The sequence below is a fragment of the Lynx canadensis genome, chromosome A2 (assembly GCF_007474595.2).
Source record: "Lynx canadensis isolate LIC74 chromosome A2, mLynCan4.pri.v2, whole genome shotgun sequence".
Lineage (NCBI taxonomy): Eukaryota > Metazoa > Chordata > Mammalia > Carnivora > Felidae > Lynx > Lynx canadensis.
The window spans coordinates 12,059,384-12,075,105 of NC_044304.2; the positions used below are offsets into that span (position 1 = coordinate 12,059,384).

The 15,722-nt window shown below is 59.7% G+C and overlaps 1 protein-coding gene across 1 annotated transcript; it reads left to right on the plus strand.

Annotated features, from left to right (window-relative positions):
- The first annotated feature begins 1,051 nt into the window (after positions 1-1,051).
- On the plus strand, positions 1,052-3,605 carry KLF2 (Kruppel like factor 2). The gene is made up of 3 exons (XM_030303510.1): positions 1,052-1,232; positions 1,477-2,311; positions 2,915-3,605. The coding sequence occupies exons 1-3, from the start codon at positions 1,158-1,160 to the stop codon at positions 3,088-3,090; spliced, it is 1,086 nt and encodes a 361-aa protein (XP_030159370.1). The 5' UTR covers positions 1,052-1,157; the 3' UTR covers positions 3,091-3,605.
- The last annotated feature ends 12,117 nt before the right edge of the window (positions 3,606-15,722 follow it).

Below are 15,722 nucleotides of genomic sequence, written 5' to 3' on the forward strand. Positions count from 1 at the left end.
ATAGCCCCCAGTGGAAGCCCCCCGAGGGCAGGGGGGTTTGCCTGCCTGTTGGCTGCTGTGCTCCCAGTGCTCACTCAGTGCCAGCGCACAGCAACAACCAGCTGCTGTATTGGAGATGCCCACCCGACAGTCCTGTTCCCTGTCCCGTGCCACCACCGCTCACTCCCGCCCAGGGCTGGGTCTGTGTTGGGGGAAGAGACTGTCGTCCCCAGCCTCTTCACTTATACGAGTCAGTAAAGGCACTAGGCCTCCCAGCCTCTGGAGAACCGCCAGCCTCTCCCCGAGCCCCCCAAGCCTCAGTTTCCCTGGAGGGCTTCCTTGAGGGAGGGCGTCTCAAAGACTTAACATTTGTTGATGTCATTGTGCAAGGTTTTTTGCAGTGTGATGGGCATAACAGTGGGTCGGGCTTAGTGGGTCCCCAGGAAATGAGAGGCTGAGCGTCCCCACCCATCGTGAATCCTGGGGACCCCGATCCCCCATCCATCAGGGTTCCCAGGAACCTCACGCCAAGGCCCTGGGACACAGTCTCCCCATCCATCTAGGATTCTGGGGACCCCTCGGAAGCTGTGGGCCAATCTCTCCAGCGATCAGGGGCTCTGGGAACCCCTCCGAGGCGTTGGGGACCATTCTCCCCATCCATTCAGGGAACCCGGGAGGCCCCGGGACCCAGTGTTCGACTCAGAGCGCTGGGTCCCGGATGCCGCCTCCGCTCCAGGTCTTGCCAGTCCCCGAGCAGGCGGGAGCCCACGGGGCACCCCGGGGATCCCTGGGCGTCACGCTGCTGTTGTGGAGCGCGTGTTGACGCGTCGCCGGGGAGACGGGCGGGGGCGGGCCCGGGAGGGGGGCGCGGCCTGGCGGTGCGCAAGGGGCCGGCCCGGCTGCGCAGAGCCCTGGCGGCCGCAGTGGCCACGGCCGCCGCCGCCCGCCGGCTTATATACCGCGGCTAAATTTAGGCTGCGCCCGGAGCTCGTCCCCATCCGGGACGCGTTTCCGCCGCCGCCGCCTTGGCCCGGCCCCCGTGAGCGCCGCGCCTATAAGGCTTGGGCGGGCCCGGCCGCGGGCCGCAGAGCGTCCCCGCCCGCCCGCGCCCCGACCAGCCCGGCTCCGGGCAGCCAGTCACCGGTGTCCCAAACCCGCGTCGGCCCCGGGTCCCAGCCATGGCGCTGAGCGAGCCCATCCTGCCGTCCTTCTCCACTTTCGCCAGTCCGTGCCGCGAGCGTGGCCTGCAGGAGGTGAGGGCGGCAGGGACATCGGGGGCGGCCGGGGCCGCGGGGCGGCGGGGGCGGCTGGCTCAGGGTAGTGAAACGCGGGCTGCGGGGTAGTAGAACGCAGGCGGCGGGGACCGCGGGCTCAGTGTTGTAACACGCAGGCGGCGGGACCGCGCGGGCTCAGGGCCGTAGAACGCAGGCGGCGGGCGGAGATCCTCGGGCCCCGTCGCGCGCTCACGCCCGCGCCCTGTCTCCCCGTCACCCGCAGCGCTGGCCGCGCGCAGAGCCCGAGGCGGGCGGCACCGACGACGACCTCAACAGCGTGCTGGACTTCATCCTGTCCATGGGGCTGGACGGCCTTGGCGCCGAGGCGGCCCCCGAGCCGCCGCCGCCGCCGCCGCCGCCCCCGCCGCCTGCGTTCTACTACCCGGAGCCCAGCGCGCCGCCGCCCTACAGCGCCCCTGCGGGCGGCCTGGTGTCCGAGCTGCTGCGGCCCGAGCTGGACGTGCCGCCGGGGCCCGCGCTGCACGGCCGCTTCCTGCTGGCGCCACCCGGCCGCCTAGTGAAGGCCGAGCCCCCCGAGGCGGACGGCGGCGGCGGCTACGGCTGCGCGCCCGGCCTGACCCGCGGGCCGCGGGGCCTCAAGCGCGAGGGCGCCCCGGGCCCGGCGGCTGCGTGCATGAGAGGCCCCGGGGGCCGCCCCCCGCCGCCGCCCGACACGCCGCCGCTCAGCCCCGACGGCCCCGCGCGCCTGCCCGCGCCCGGTCCGCGCGCCCCCTTCCCGCCGCCCTTCGGCGGCCCCGGCTTCGGAGCGCCCGGGCCCGGCCTGCATTACGCGCCGCCCGCGCCCGCCGCCTTCGGTCTCTTCGACGACGCGGCCGCCGCCGCCGCCGCCGCCGCCGCTCTGGGCTTGGCGCCGCCCGCCGCCCGAGGTCTCCTCACGCCTCCCGCGTCCCCGCTGGAGCTGCTGGAAGCCAAGCCCAAGCGCGGCCGCCGCTCCTGGCCGCGCAAGCGCACCGCCACGCACACCTGCAGCTACGCGGGCTGCGGCAAGACCTACACCAAGAGCTCGCACCTCAAGGCGCACTTGCGCACGCACACAGGTGGGCGACGCGCGCGGGCCGGGGTTGGTGGCTGGGGGCTCTGCGCTAGTGGCGCGCGCTGAGGAACGCCCCTTCCCCCCACCCCCCGAGAGGGCGTGGCCCAGGAGATTGGGAAGGGGGTCGCAAGTTTAGGACTCCCTGGAGGCGTGGCTTAAGAGGCTGGGGAGCGGGTGCGCGCTTAGGAACCTTCGGGGGACTCTGAGAATGTTGCGGGAGGGACGCACGCTTAGGACCCTCCTGGGAGCGTGGCTCGGGGCTTTGGGAAGAGGGTGCACGCGCTTAGGAATCCTAGGGGGACGATGGGTCTCAGAACGTTGGGGAAGAGGATGCCAGCCTAGGACCCCTCTGGGGGCGCGGACAGTGCGCACTTTGGGCTCCCCGGGGGCGAGAATCAGGAGGCCCGAGAGCCAGGGGTGAGTGCCTAGGATCCCTAGAGGTCCAAAACGTAGGTCCCCCGGCGGCTTCAGGGGGCTGGTTACAGGGGTAGGTTGCGCGCGCCCGAGTGGCCACTGTCGCGGGGAGGGTGTGCGTAGCGGGGCCGCAGGCGGGGCGGAGCAGTCCCTGGGAAGCAAACTGAGGCCCGCTCTCGCCCCCTCTCTGCAGGCGAGAAGCCCTATCACTGCAACTGGGACGGCTGCGGCTGGAAGTTCGCGCGCTCAGATGAACTCACGCGCCACTACCGCAAGCACACGGGCCACCGGCCCTTCCAGTGCCACCTGTGCGACCGTGCCTTCTCGCGCTCCGACCACCTGGCGCTGCACATGAAGCGGCACATGTAGCCTGGACGCCCCTCCGCCTCCCCCCGCCCCCCACCGCGCGCGGCCGTGGCGGGTCCCACGCGCCGGGTGCGGCCCCCTCCCAAACTGTGACTGGTATTTATTGGGCCCAGAGGACCGGGCTGGGCACAGCGTGGCCATCGAGGGGGCTCCCCCCCCCCACGACGACGATGACGCCCCGGCCCCCATCAGAGACTGAAGGCCCGGTGGGAGAAGACCACGATCCTTCTTGACGAGTTTTGTTTTCAAAATGGTGCAATAATTAAGTGTCGTCTTCCCCGCCACCGGGTCTACACTAGAGGATCGAGGCTTGATGCCTTGTGAGAAATGCCGCCTTAATTTGTACTGTCTTCGACATTTTTTTTTTATAATATTGTACATAGTGACTGTGACAGATATTGTATTACTGTAAATAGGGAGACAGGTGGGCATTTTGGCTCCCTGGTTCATTTTTATAAGACTTTTGTTGTTGTTGTTTTTTAATTAAAAAAAAAAAGTTTTGCATCTTTGGAAAAAAATCACAGCTCTGGTCTGGCTGCTTGGAAGCTGGGGTGTGGGGTGGGACTCCGGGGAACCTGCAGCTTTGATGGAAGGCGGGCTGGCAGAGGTGGGGGGGGGAGAGTGCCTCCCACCCCAGCCAGCACCCTGGGTTGTCAGCTGCAGCACCCAGCTGCCAGGAACCGTGGGGTTTTCTATAAATTTAAACACTACATTTTAAGACTGAGGGAGAGTTATTTTAAGGTTGTTCCCTGAGCCATAAATTGCCTCCTTTTCCCCAGAGCTGGGGAAAGTGCTGGTCTCACTGACGTGGCCTCCTCTGGGCTGAAAAAAGACTTACCTCTTTCTGGAAGCTTCTGAGGTTTTAGTCAAACTTCTGGAGTGTGCAAGCTAACCCATCCCCTGCCCCCCCCCCACCTTCCTCCACCCAACACACACACCTCTTTTTTTTTTTTTTAAAGGGAAAAAATGCTGAATTTCTGACCCGCTTTGCCTTTTACTACTCTCGCCTTTCAGCAGGATGTTTTAAAGGGTGAGTCCCCCATCCTGTTAGAAAAAAATGAAATCCATGTTTGAGGGCTCTGTATGGTGGGCGCTCTTTCCCAGAAGAGGAAACTGAGGCCCAGAGAGGTAGCTAGGGAGTGGTGGCATTAGGGTGCCTAACCTGGTCTGTCTGCCTCCTGAGGGTCCCCGAACTCCTCTAGAAGGGGCAAGGGGCTTTCTGCAGCAACCCGTCTGGTGGGTTATGAGACCCTCCCCGGCAGGTGCCCTGGTGTGAAGGAATCGCATCAGAGCCCCTGCTTTGGTGACTGAAGGTGGCCACTGCAGAGACCCTCCTCCTAAACCCCAAACGTCTCCGTCCGGGGCGAGGAGGTGCCTGTCTCCGGCAGGCGGGCTCTCCCTCACCTTCCCCCTTCTCGGGGGCCCCCGGGTGGGTCACCATGGCTACCAACCATTGCACAAGTTGTTTCCAGAAAGTGAAAATAGCTTGTAAGCAGCACCTATTTTAAAACACTCTCGCCCCATTGCGACAGAGGCTGGGATTTCCTCCCTCCCTCCCTCCATCCCCCCTCCCCAAGGCAGTCCTGGAAACAGCTGAGAGCGTTTGGTAATCCACAAAAAGCAGAAATGGGAGATGGCAATCTGATTCATCTTTCTCGAGTAAATAGCCGGGGCCCAGTTCCGCCGGCGATGAAGCGCGCGTGAGTGTGTGAGCCTCCTGTACCCTCTCTCTGCGGCTTTTGCAGAAACTGTTCCAGAGCGGAGCAGTGGCCCCCTCGACCTGTGGAAACGATCTTCTTTGCTCACCGCTGGTTCCGGAGGCACTGGGTGGGGGGAAGGCGCAGAACAAAGACTCACAAGAAATTTAAAATAGCTCTTTGTAGGGTCTGCAGACTTTCCTGTTGAGTTGAAGCTAGCAGGTAAAGCCATTTTTCTTGCTCAAAAACACCTCCCAGGTTTCCCCCGGAGGCCTCTGAGTCCAAAGAGATGCCAGTTGTAACGGGACTGAAGCTGTTCAGTGTCTGTTTCCTGAGCGCCTCCCACAGATAGAGCAGAGCGTTCCGCTCGGATAGGGCTGTGTGTTTCAGCCTGCGCTAATACAGAAATATCCCTCATCGTTTTTTTCCGGCCCTTTCTGGAAACCCGAATGTCACCTTCTATCTTCTGGAGGCGTGGTTCTCTCCCAGGGGTGACCTGGTCTAGAGATATTTTTGGTTGCCACAACCGGGGCCGGGGTGGTGGCGGGGTGCTCCTGGCATGGGCGGAGACCCGTGGTGCTGTTACCTTTTTTTTTTTAAGTAGGCTTCATGCCCGGCGTGGGTCCCAATGCAGGGCTTGAACTCACAACCCTGAGATCAAGAGCCGAGCTGAGATCAAGAGTCGGAGGCTTGGGCCGCCTGGGTGGCTTAGTCGGTTGAGCGTCCGACTTGGGCTCAGGTCATGATCTCGTGGTTCCTGAGTTCGAGCCCTGCGTCCGGCTCTGTGCTGGCCGCCTGGAGGCTGCTTCGGGTTCTGTGTCTCCCTCTCTCTCTCTCTCTCTCTGCCCCTTCCCTGCTCATGCTCTGTCTCTCTCGCATGCTCTCAAAAATAAACATTTAAAAAAAAAATAAGAGTTGGATGCTTAACCGATGGAGCCACCAGGCGCCCCTGTTAAACAGCTTAGGGTGATGCACCCACCACAGAGAATGATCCAGCCCCAAACATCAGCAGCGCCCGAGTGGGGGAACTGGAACCTTGGTTCCTAAAAGATCAACATTCATTGCTTTTATTAGCAAGGAGGTGGCCCCGTCCCAGGAAGCAAGCTTTGATGGCAGATGTCACCCAGAAAGTAGGGGAAAAAAAAAAATCTCACTGCGGGGCCCCGTCTCCAATGGCCGTAAGAAGACCGAGCACCTCAACACTTCTCCTTTCCATAAAAGAAGTTCTGGCATCCATTTGAGAAAATATTAAACATCAAAACAAAGAAAAAGAAAGAAAAACAATGCACCCCGCATTCCACAACCTGATTGCAATCAAAGGTGTTTAGAGGGAGGGGTTTCTGGTTAGTGGTCGAATTGCTTTCACATGGCTGCAAGGATCAGCATGTTCCCCCCCCCCCACTTTTCTTTTTCCAAGCAAGGTTAAAACCATTTTTCCGTATTTTGTCCTCCACGATGTGTTTTTATTACCATTTTAAATGGCTGCATACTATTCCGTTAGATGTGCCAAAAATTGCTTATGCAGACAAGCACGGAGCATATACACATACTTGGCCATGCTTCATACTGTCTTCTGGGGAGGTGGGTAAAGGGGTTGGAAGCGATGAAGGTTGGCGGGGACTTTAGGCATCGCCAGAGTGATCTCCCAAGAGTCACTCCAGAGGTGGGGGAAGGGCACAAGAGCTGTTTTTCTGCCGGGAGTTTCCTGTGTGTCAGGGAGCCCGGGGCACCCGGGCTGGTGACAGAATATGGTGTGAAACAGAGGAAATGGGAGCTTTCAGAGGGTAAGGTGAGTCCCTGACTCAGCACCCTGCCCCATCGGCAAAGCTGAGTTAGCACCCAGACCCAGCAGCGCCCTGGGGAGTCCCAAGGCTGCGAGCCAGAGACGGCTCAGGGGGGCACCAGGGCCAGGTGGCTCCAACGGCCTGGACCCATGCCGAGCTGGTGGGTGCTGAGGACAGGGTTTCTCAACCATGATGGCTCTGTCGACCTTTGGGGGCAGGTCATTCTGTGTCGTGGTGGCTCCCTTGTATACTGTGGGGCGTTTAGCAGCGTGCCTGGCCCCGCCCACTGGACACCAGCAGCACACATCCCCTCAAGCTGTGACAACCAAAAATGTCTCCAGACATTGCCAAGTGCCCCCTGGGGGTGCAGAACCACCCCAGATTGAGAACCACTGGGCTAGCACTTCCATGGCCACCTGAGAGACTTTGCATCTGTAATTTTATGACTCTCTGAGCTCCTCCGATACGGCACGCGTTTAGATACATCCGCTGGGGGCGCCTGGGTGGCTCCATCAGCCGAACGTCCGACCTCGGCTCAGGTCACGATCTCACCGTTGGTGGGTTCGAGCCCCGCGTCGGACTCTGTGCCGGCAGCTTGGAGCCTGGAGCCTGGTTCGGATTCTGTGCCTCCCTCTCTCTCTGCTCCTCCCCTGCTCAGGTTCCGTCTCTCTCTGTCTCAAAAATAAAACCATTTAAAAAAATAAATACATAAGCAATAAATAAATACACCCACTGAGGAGGAGAGGCGGTAACAAGACCGACCCGGTGTATGTCATCTAATCGATTGGGACGTATGCCGCTGTGTAGTGTGAGTGGGGACCTAAACCGATCCTTTTCCAAATAACTGACACAGGGTTTCTCTCCCTCGGCACCACCGACCTTTGAGGCTGGATCCTTCTCTGCTGTTGGGGGCCAGTCTGGACGCTGTAGGGTGCCGAGCGGCATCCCTGGCCTTCACCCACCAGGTGCCAGTAGCAACCCCAGCCCCTCAGTCACGACATCACCTAGGGTCCCCTGGGGAGGGGGTGCACAGAACCGCCCGCGGTGAGAACCACTGCTTGGGCAAAAGTCTTCTCCGCCACCAAAGCCCCCCTGTCTGCCTCGCGGGCCTGCTTCTTGGTCTAGAAAGCGAAGATGCCCTTAGGACAGGATGGCAGGACGGAGGGTGTGGCCAGCACCGTGAGTGTCCCCCTGGTGCAATCTGGTGCGTGGATTTGAGTTCTGGGTTAAGCCCCACCACCCCATCTGTCTCTGTGTCTCTGTCTCTCTTGTCTCTTTTTCTTTCTCCCCACCTCTCCCTCCCTCCCTCCCTTCCTCTCTCTCTCTCTTTCTCTCTCTCTCTCCCTTTTCCCCTCCTCTCTCTCTGTCTCTCCCATTCATTCCCTCAGCAGATGCACCCAATGAGCTGAGTCCTAGGGAAGCAACAGTGACTCAGAAGTGACTCAGCCTCGAGCCATCACCCAGAGCCGATGTCAACAAGTTTGTTGAATGATTAACCCAGTGTGAACTTGAACTGAGCGCAAGGGCTGGGGCAGGTGCTTCCAAATCCCAGGCACTTTCCACCAGTTCTCTCTTTCAGCCCTCCCACCGAGAGGGGGAGGGGCCAGGATCGCCACCCCAGTTTTCCAGATGCAGAAAGCGGGGCTCACAGCGGGAAGGCTAGCCTGGGTCCCTTGCAGGTGTAGGTAGTGAAGCCGGGGCTCGAACCCTGGTCAGCCTGACGTCACAGCTCCTACCCGTGCCTGGAAAAGTCTACATGCTGAAACATATCAAGCTCCCAGTGTCTTCCTCCACACGTACGATCGTGGTTCCTGGAGGCCCCAGTGAGCCCCTTCGAGACTTCCATCCGAACATCGTGGAAAGCTTATTTTCCAGGAAAGTCTCAGACGGGGAGAAACAGAGTCAGGAAACAAGTATTTGGAGGCGCACGGGGTCCCCTGAGATGCTACAAGATGCAACAAAAGGAGGCCTGGGGCGGGGAGCAGTCCCCCAAAAAGCTAAACAGAGCAATCACGTGACCCAGCCATTCCGCTCCTTGCCGTAGACCCCGAAGAGTTAAAAAGAGAGACTCAAACAGGTGCTTGTACACCCGTGTTCACAGCCACGGGACTCAGCCACCAAAGGGTGGAAACAACCCGCATGTCCATCAACAGCTGAACGGATGAACCCAGGTGGTCCATCTATGATTCAGCCACAAGAGGGAACGAAGCTCGGACACACGCTACGAGGTGGGTGAACCTTGAAGCCATCATGCCGAGTGAAAGACGCCAGACTCCAAAGATCACACGCGGTACGATTCCACTCATACGAGGCCCTTCGAGTGGGTAAATCCATACAGACAGAAAGTAGATGGTGGGTGCTGGGGAGTTAGTCAGTGTTTAATGGGGACAGAGTTTCCATCTGACGTGATGGACAAGTTTTGGACACAGTGGGGATGGTTGTATAACAGTAAATGCAAGTAATAGCATTGAATCGTATACTTAAAAGTGATTAAAATGGTAAACTTTTTTTATTATATATGTCTTACCACGAGTTAAAAAAAAAAAAGAAAAGGCTTGAAAGTCTCCATAGACAGGAGGCAAGGGGTGGGATTTCTATGAGACAGATCCTGTGATGAGTGTCTTCCAGGAGTTTGTACCCATTGTACAGGCGGGAGAACGGAGGTGTGGGGAGGCGAGGCCGCTGTCCACGTGAAGGAGCTGAGCCTTGAACTTGGGGCTGCCCGGAATGGAGGTTTTTCCCCACTGGGATGCCTCTGCAGTGGGCAGTCGCTGAGTGTCTCCAGGCCTCCGTTTCCCCATCTGAAAACAAGGCCATTGGACCCGTGGCTCCTCTACACGGGCCTCATACTGGGGACAATTTTGTCTCCCCCGTAAAATCAGACGGTGTCCTCCAGTAGCTTCTCGTCGTTCTAGAATAAACCCAAAGGCTTCATTGTGGTCTGAGGGCCCCCCCCCCATCTTATCCCACTCCTGCATGCTCACTCAGCCACACCGACCTCCTTACTGTCAGCCAAACACACTCCCCTCTGGTCCTGCCTCAGGACCTTTGCATTTGCTGCCCCCTGAGCCTGGAATGCTGATTCGCACATTCTTCCCGTAGCCACCGGTAGCAACAAAGCCAAGCTGTACTGGGGTGGCCTCTGCAGCCTTGAAGCCAGAAACCAGATCCTCGGGTGAGAACAGGAGGCCACCGGACAAAGGGCTGGGGCCCTGGGCGGCCCTCCGTAGGCAGGGGGGTGGAAGAAGCTGGCTCTGGAGTCTCAATCCCCAGCACCTTTGCTTCCTGCTCTGTGCCTGCCAGCAAGTGGCCCTCTCACTGACCCCCAGCACATCCTTTCTGCCGTAGACCTGTAAGCCTCTCAGAGCATCATCTCGTCCTCGCAGAAGAGGAAACGGAGGCCCAGAGGTGTCTCCCAGAGTCATACACTGATCCTAGGACCCTCCACTCTGAAACTCAGGGTTTTCCCTTAGCTGTGTGGGCCTGGAAGGCCAGGTTCACTCCCATTTCGTGAGGGAGACAGAGGAAGGAGGCGAGTCTCAATGCTCCCTACTTCACCGAGTTCAATTCTTTTTTTGGAGGAGAGGGAGGTTGGGGCAGGGTACATTTGTGGCCATTTGTGGCTCTGGGAATAAACAGGTATACCCTTCAGCCCTGCCTCAGGGCCTTTGCACTTGGCGATCCTCTCAGCTGGAGATTCTTTTCCTCTTCTTCTTCCCATGGCCGGCAACTATTTGTCCTTCAGACACCTGACCATCCAGCTGACCTCGCCCACCCCCTGGGACAGAGGGAGGACTCAATGCCCTCATCCTGCTGAATACGTATTTAGTGACTTCTTTCAAATGATTTGGCTCCTCTGGGCCTGGCCACACGTTAGCAAGTTACCCAACCATGTGGAACTGGGAGGCAGATGAACTTTTTTTTTTTTTAATGTTTTATTCATTTTTGAGAGAGAGAGAGAGAGAGAGAGAGAGACAGAGTACAAGTGGGGGACGGGCAGAGAGGGAGGGAGACACAGAATCCGAAACAGGCTCCAGGCTCTGAGCTGTCGGCACAGAGCCCGACATGGGGCTCGAACCTGTGAACCACAAGATCATGACCTGAGCCGAAGTTGGACACTTAACCGACTGAGCCACCCAGGCTCCCCGCAGATGAACTTCATGATGTGCCAGGAGGTGAGGGATGCATGAGGAGGTGCAGAGAGGGGAGCCACCTGCCCCAGATCACACAGCAAGAAAAAGGCAAGAGTCCCACAGCGTTCCACCTCCCAAATCCTTACCCAGACTCCCCAGGGCTGAGACCAAGTGCCCACCCTGTCCTGGAGGTCTCTGCAGACCTGCCCTTCTGGAACGGCATGACCGATGCCCTCAGTCTCATGGGACACCCACGTGTCCTGCCTCCAATGTTGGCGCTCACGGACTGGCCCACCTGGGAGGGAGAGGGGTGAGGGAGTTGGCCGCACACGGGGGGCTTCTGGGAAGGAGGAGGTGGCTCTGACTAGGACGCACGGGAAGAGGCAGGGATGAGCCAAGGCTGCAGGACTGAAGGGCAGTGGGGAGCCACAGTGACCATCAGCTCTATGCCCTGCCCGTGTCTATGACACGATCCACGGCTGGAAGAGTCCTCATACCTTTCTTTGCCCTTCTCTTGGTTCCCTGAGCATTTTCACCCCAGATTCCTGGGTGGGTGTGGGGGGTTGGGTCCCTGGTCCCTGGCTGGTTCTGACTGGGGGCTCCTGGGGGGCAGAAGCCAAATTGAGGCTGGCACCAACTCAGGGAGCCACGCCCCCCCATTCTAGCCCCTCTAGACCAAGGAGGATGGGACAGGGGTCTTGCCAAGACCCTGCCCCCAGCCTGCGCCCCTGCCCCCAGCCTGCGCCCTTTCTCCAGCTCTGTCAACCCCCACCACCCCACCGTCTTCCCCCACATCCCTCGTTTTCTTCATTTTGTCATTGTGGTAAAATACACGTGACATAAACCTAACCACCTAAACCATTTTTAAGTGTCCAACTCAGGGGCCTTAAGCGCACTCACACCCCTGTCCCCACCGCCCACCTCCAGAGCTCTGCCATCGTCCCGAACTGAAACTCTGTCCCCGTCAGACACCAACTCCTCACTCCCCTCCCCCAGCCCCGGCCCCCGCCCCCCACCACCTGCTTTCTGCCTCCACGACCGGGACTCCTCTGGGGACCTCACATTAGTGGCATCACACAGTGTCTGTCCCGTTGCGTGTGTGGCTTAGCTCACTCAGCATAATGTCCTCAGGGAGCATCCACGTCGCAGCCTGGGGCAGAAGGCCCTTCCTTTTTCGAGGCCGCGTAATACTCCACCGTGCGGATCGGCCAGTTTGCTCGCCTGCTCCCCCACCGCCGGGCCCTCGGGTGACTCCCACCTTCTGGCGATGGTGAACAACACTGCTGTGCACACGCGTGTGCACAGGACCCTACTTTCAACCGTTTGGGAGATCTCCCCAGGAGCGGAGCTGCTGACTCCCCCCGTTTTCGCTTTCGAGGCTGTGTTCGCCGCCGCTCAGAGGTGCTCTCTCTTTGCTGAGCAGGGGATCCAGGTGCCGCCAGCCAGCCCCCCGGCGGGCCCGGGTCTCCGTTCCCCACCTCGTGCTCTTCACCAGGACCCAGCTCCCGTGGGCCACGTTCTGGGCCTCTCTGCTTCCTCCTCTGTGAACCACCACGGGGGCGGGCGCTGCCGGTGGCCCAGTTTCGGGGCCATCCCAAAATCAGGTTTTCGCAGCAGCCCAGGCGGTGCAGAGCTTGCACCCCCGGGAGCTGGACAGGCCTGCGGTCGAGGTGCCACTCACACCCGGCACGCCCGCCTGCCCACCCTGATCCGCCTGCAGGCTGCGGTGTGCAGGCAGCTTCCCACCCTGCCGGGGCCCCAGGCGTCCCAGGACGGCCTCCTCCGGAGGCCCCATCAGACCCGGAGACCCTCCGCCGGGCCAGGGCCTCAGCTGGGCCGGGACTCAGAAACCCAGGCCCTCATGCGGGCCAGCGGCATCCGCGCTCACTCGGAGGCAGGGGAAGCCACTCAGAGGGCCAGGCCAGCCAGGCCTCCCGGGCCCCTCGGCCCTCAGGAGCCACGAAAACGAATGCCAGGGGAGCCGGGCAAGCCACCGAGCTCCAACAGCACGCTGCCTGCCAGGACTCGACTCTGTTTTCACCCAGACCAGCATGAACAGAACATGCTATTGACAAGCCTTTCCTCCTCCCTCCTCCCCCCACCGGCTTTCTAAAAAATTATTTTCAAGCACAGAGAATCTATAAACCAACTGGATATAACAGACTCGTCTCGAACACTCCTCCACCCAAGAGGAGCAGAATCGTTTTTATCCCCGGGATAGGCCACAAAACCAACCTCAGTAGACTGGCGAGGATGGAGATGATACAAAGTATGTTCTCTGACCACAACGCAATGAAATTAGAAATGCAAAACAGAGAGAAATCTGGCAGACTCAGAAATACGTGGAAAATAAATACAATAATGCAGGAGAACCTGTCTGGAGCCTTCGGGAGGGCATCCCGGCAGCGAGGGATTTGTCCAAGGGGGGGGGGGGGCCCGAGTTCCAGAGCTGGATTTCCATGTTGCGGGGGGAGCGGCGGGGGGCAGATCCGGGTCCTGCACGAGGGGCCTGGGTATACCTGAGACTCACCTCATCTGCAGATCTGGGGAGCCCGTGAGGTCTCTGGGTGTCCCTGGGGACTTTCCATAGTTCCTGGCGGGGGGGGGGCATAGCCTCCAGAGTGGGAGCCTGCCCCGACTCACACAGGTGACCCCCCAGCCCCCAAGAATGGATCCTCAGGGCTCCAAGGCTGGCAGTGGGGACCTCACTGGGGGTCGGCTTCTGAGAGCCTGCCCCAGCCATCCGGTCACACTCCTTCCTTGCTTGTTTAGAATATGTTAGAAACTTCTTCACTGGGCATTCCGGGCCCTTCACAGGCAGCCACATCTCCCTCCTCTGAGCCTCTCTCTACGCCTCCCATGCACCCCCTACCTCACAAGCCTAATCTCCAAGGTCCCCCTGACCCTACCCCGACTCACCCTCACTCCTTCCTCCCCAAGTCCACGTCTTTGCATAGGCTGTTCCTCATGTGGAAAAGCCCTTCCCGTGTGTCCATGCGGCAAACCCAGTCCACCCTTCAAGGCCCAACTCGTGTCACCTCCGCCGGGAAACCGGCCCCGACTCCCCCAGCAGGAGCCCTGCCCGCTGTCACGCAGACTGCCCTAACCAGGGCTGGTGGGGGTGGGGGGGGTTGGGATGGGTATCCGGCTCCCCCATTCGACCGGGTCCGAGCAGCCAGGGGTGAGGGGTGTGCATGAGGAGGGGGCCCGGTTGCAGAAGGGTCAGCACCACGAACTGGGGTAGCGATTCTGCTTCCCGCTGCTCATAAGGAGTAAAACCCCAGCTCCAGGGTTTCCTGAGATGACAGGGTTTCTTATTGACCCCAAGAGAGGTCAAGATGGTAGGTAGTGTGCAGGGTGCAGTGTAGACGTGACTTGAAGTCTGTGGCCCAGATTGACCCCAGTTCTGGCGCTCTCCTCCTGGCCAAAGCCCCGGGCAACCGCCCGGTCCCGTCTGAGCCAAATGTCCCCCTGGGCTGGTCAGAAAAGCGAATCAGAGAATCGTTTCATGCCACACGGTGGGAGCTCAGCCCGTACTGTCCCCTCCTGTGTGTCCCCCAGCATAGACGGAATCCCATCTGGAGGACCCCAGGCAGGGCCCAGAAGTTGGCAGGTATACAGCACCCCAGGGACTCTGGCTCGGCCGCCTGCAGGCCACACTTTGAGACACGCGGCTCTAAATTGTCACAGTCATTCAGGAAATAGTTCTGCACCCGCGAAATGCCAGATGCTGTTCTAGACGCTGCCGTCCTGCCTTCTCCAGCACATCCTGACTGCTCTCTGCCTCAGTCACCCCCGATTTCAACCTTGACCCTAAGTTGGCCTTGTGGGGACTGTCCCAGGTCTAAAAGACTCCTCAGCCAAACCCCACGTCTGCGGCCTCGGGGTTCTATGATGTTCCAGCGCAAGGAGGAATCCGGCCAGCCCCATCTCTCCCTTGGCTTTCAAACATGCCCAGTGGCTCCAATCCCGACTCTCCAGGGCAGAATTCTCCACATTCCCGGTGTGTTTCCGTTGAACCCCAAACCTCAAACACATCCTGATGTCTCATTTCCTCAGCACGGCCGGGGTGACTTAGGCTAGCTTGCCGGGGGCTCGTGGGTTCGTTTTGAGTCATACAGAGGTTTGTCGAAGGAAAGGTTTCTTATCTCAGAAGCTGTTACATCAAGCACAGCCGGTTCCCACCAACCCTCTGCCCGTGTGTGCGCAGGTCCTTGCAGGAGCCCTCAGGCCAGCTTTTCCCTGCCTGCCCGGGTCTGGGCTTTGGGTGACTTGGAGGGGCAAGCCCTTGGCGACAAAGCAGGGGCTGGGGGCGTTGGGCAGGTCTGAACTGGGCTCTTGGGTTCACCACTGTCACCCTGTGGCTCCTGGCCTTCGTCTCCTCCGCTGCAAAAAGGGGGGGGGGGATTCAGCAGGTGCCTTGGAAGGGCTCCCTCCGATGGACCCGACCTGCCCTATGAGAGGTACACAGTAGGTGCTCCATTAAGGAAGAGAGAGATGGTGGAACTTCAAAGGAGCAAGCCCACTCATTGTGTTTAATCTGGGGTCTCTGAGACGTGGGACTAGGGGTGGGGGGCACTGCCACATTTGGGGACAATCCCAATGTCCAAGGCAACCGTCCACTCTGAGCGACTTCTGCACGGGAAGAGTCTGAGATGCCCAGTGGAAGCACCCAGAGAGAGTGTCCGTGCGGGTGACCTTGCACTAGTCCTTTCTTGAGTATGAGTGGGTCCCTCATGGGTGCCTTTTAAGGGGGGGGGGGGGGGGGGAAGGGGCTCCTGAAAGACTTTTGCCTGGAGGCAAAGTTTTGGCAATTTAAAAAAAAAAAATTTTAACGTTTTTATTTCTGAGGTGGGGGGCAGAGAGAGAGGGAGACACAGAATCCGAAGCAGGCTCCGGGCTCTGAGCTGTCAGCACAGAGCCCGACACGGGGCTGGAGCCCATGAACCGTGAGATCCTGACCTGAGCGGAAGTCGGAGGCTTAACCAACTGAGCCACTCAGATGCCCCGGCAGTTGTTTT

What these genes read in the sequence shown, in the direction of transcription:
- KLF2 (XM_030303510.1), top strand. Translation starts at nt 1,158, where the DNA reads ATGGCGCTGAGCGAGCCCATCCTGCCGTCCTTCTCCACTTTCGCCAGT. An exon ending in GCGAGCGTGGCCTGCAGGAG is followed by an intron (nt 1,233 to 1,476) that starts GTGAGGGCGGCA and finishes CGTCACCCGCAG; the next exon opens with CGCTGGCCGCGCGCAGAGCC. An exon ending in GCACTTGCGCACGCACACAG is followed by an intron (nt 2,312 to 2,914) that starts GTGGGCGACGCG and finishes CCCTCTCTGCAG; the next exon opens with GCGAGAAGCCCTATCACTGC.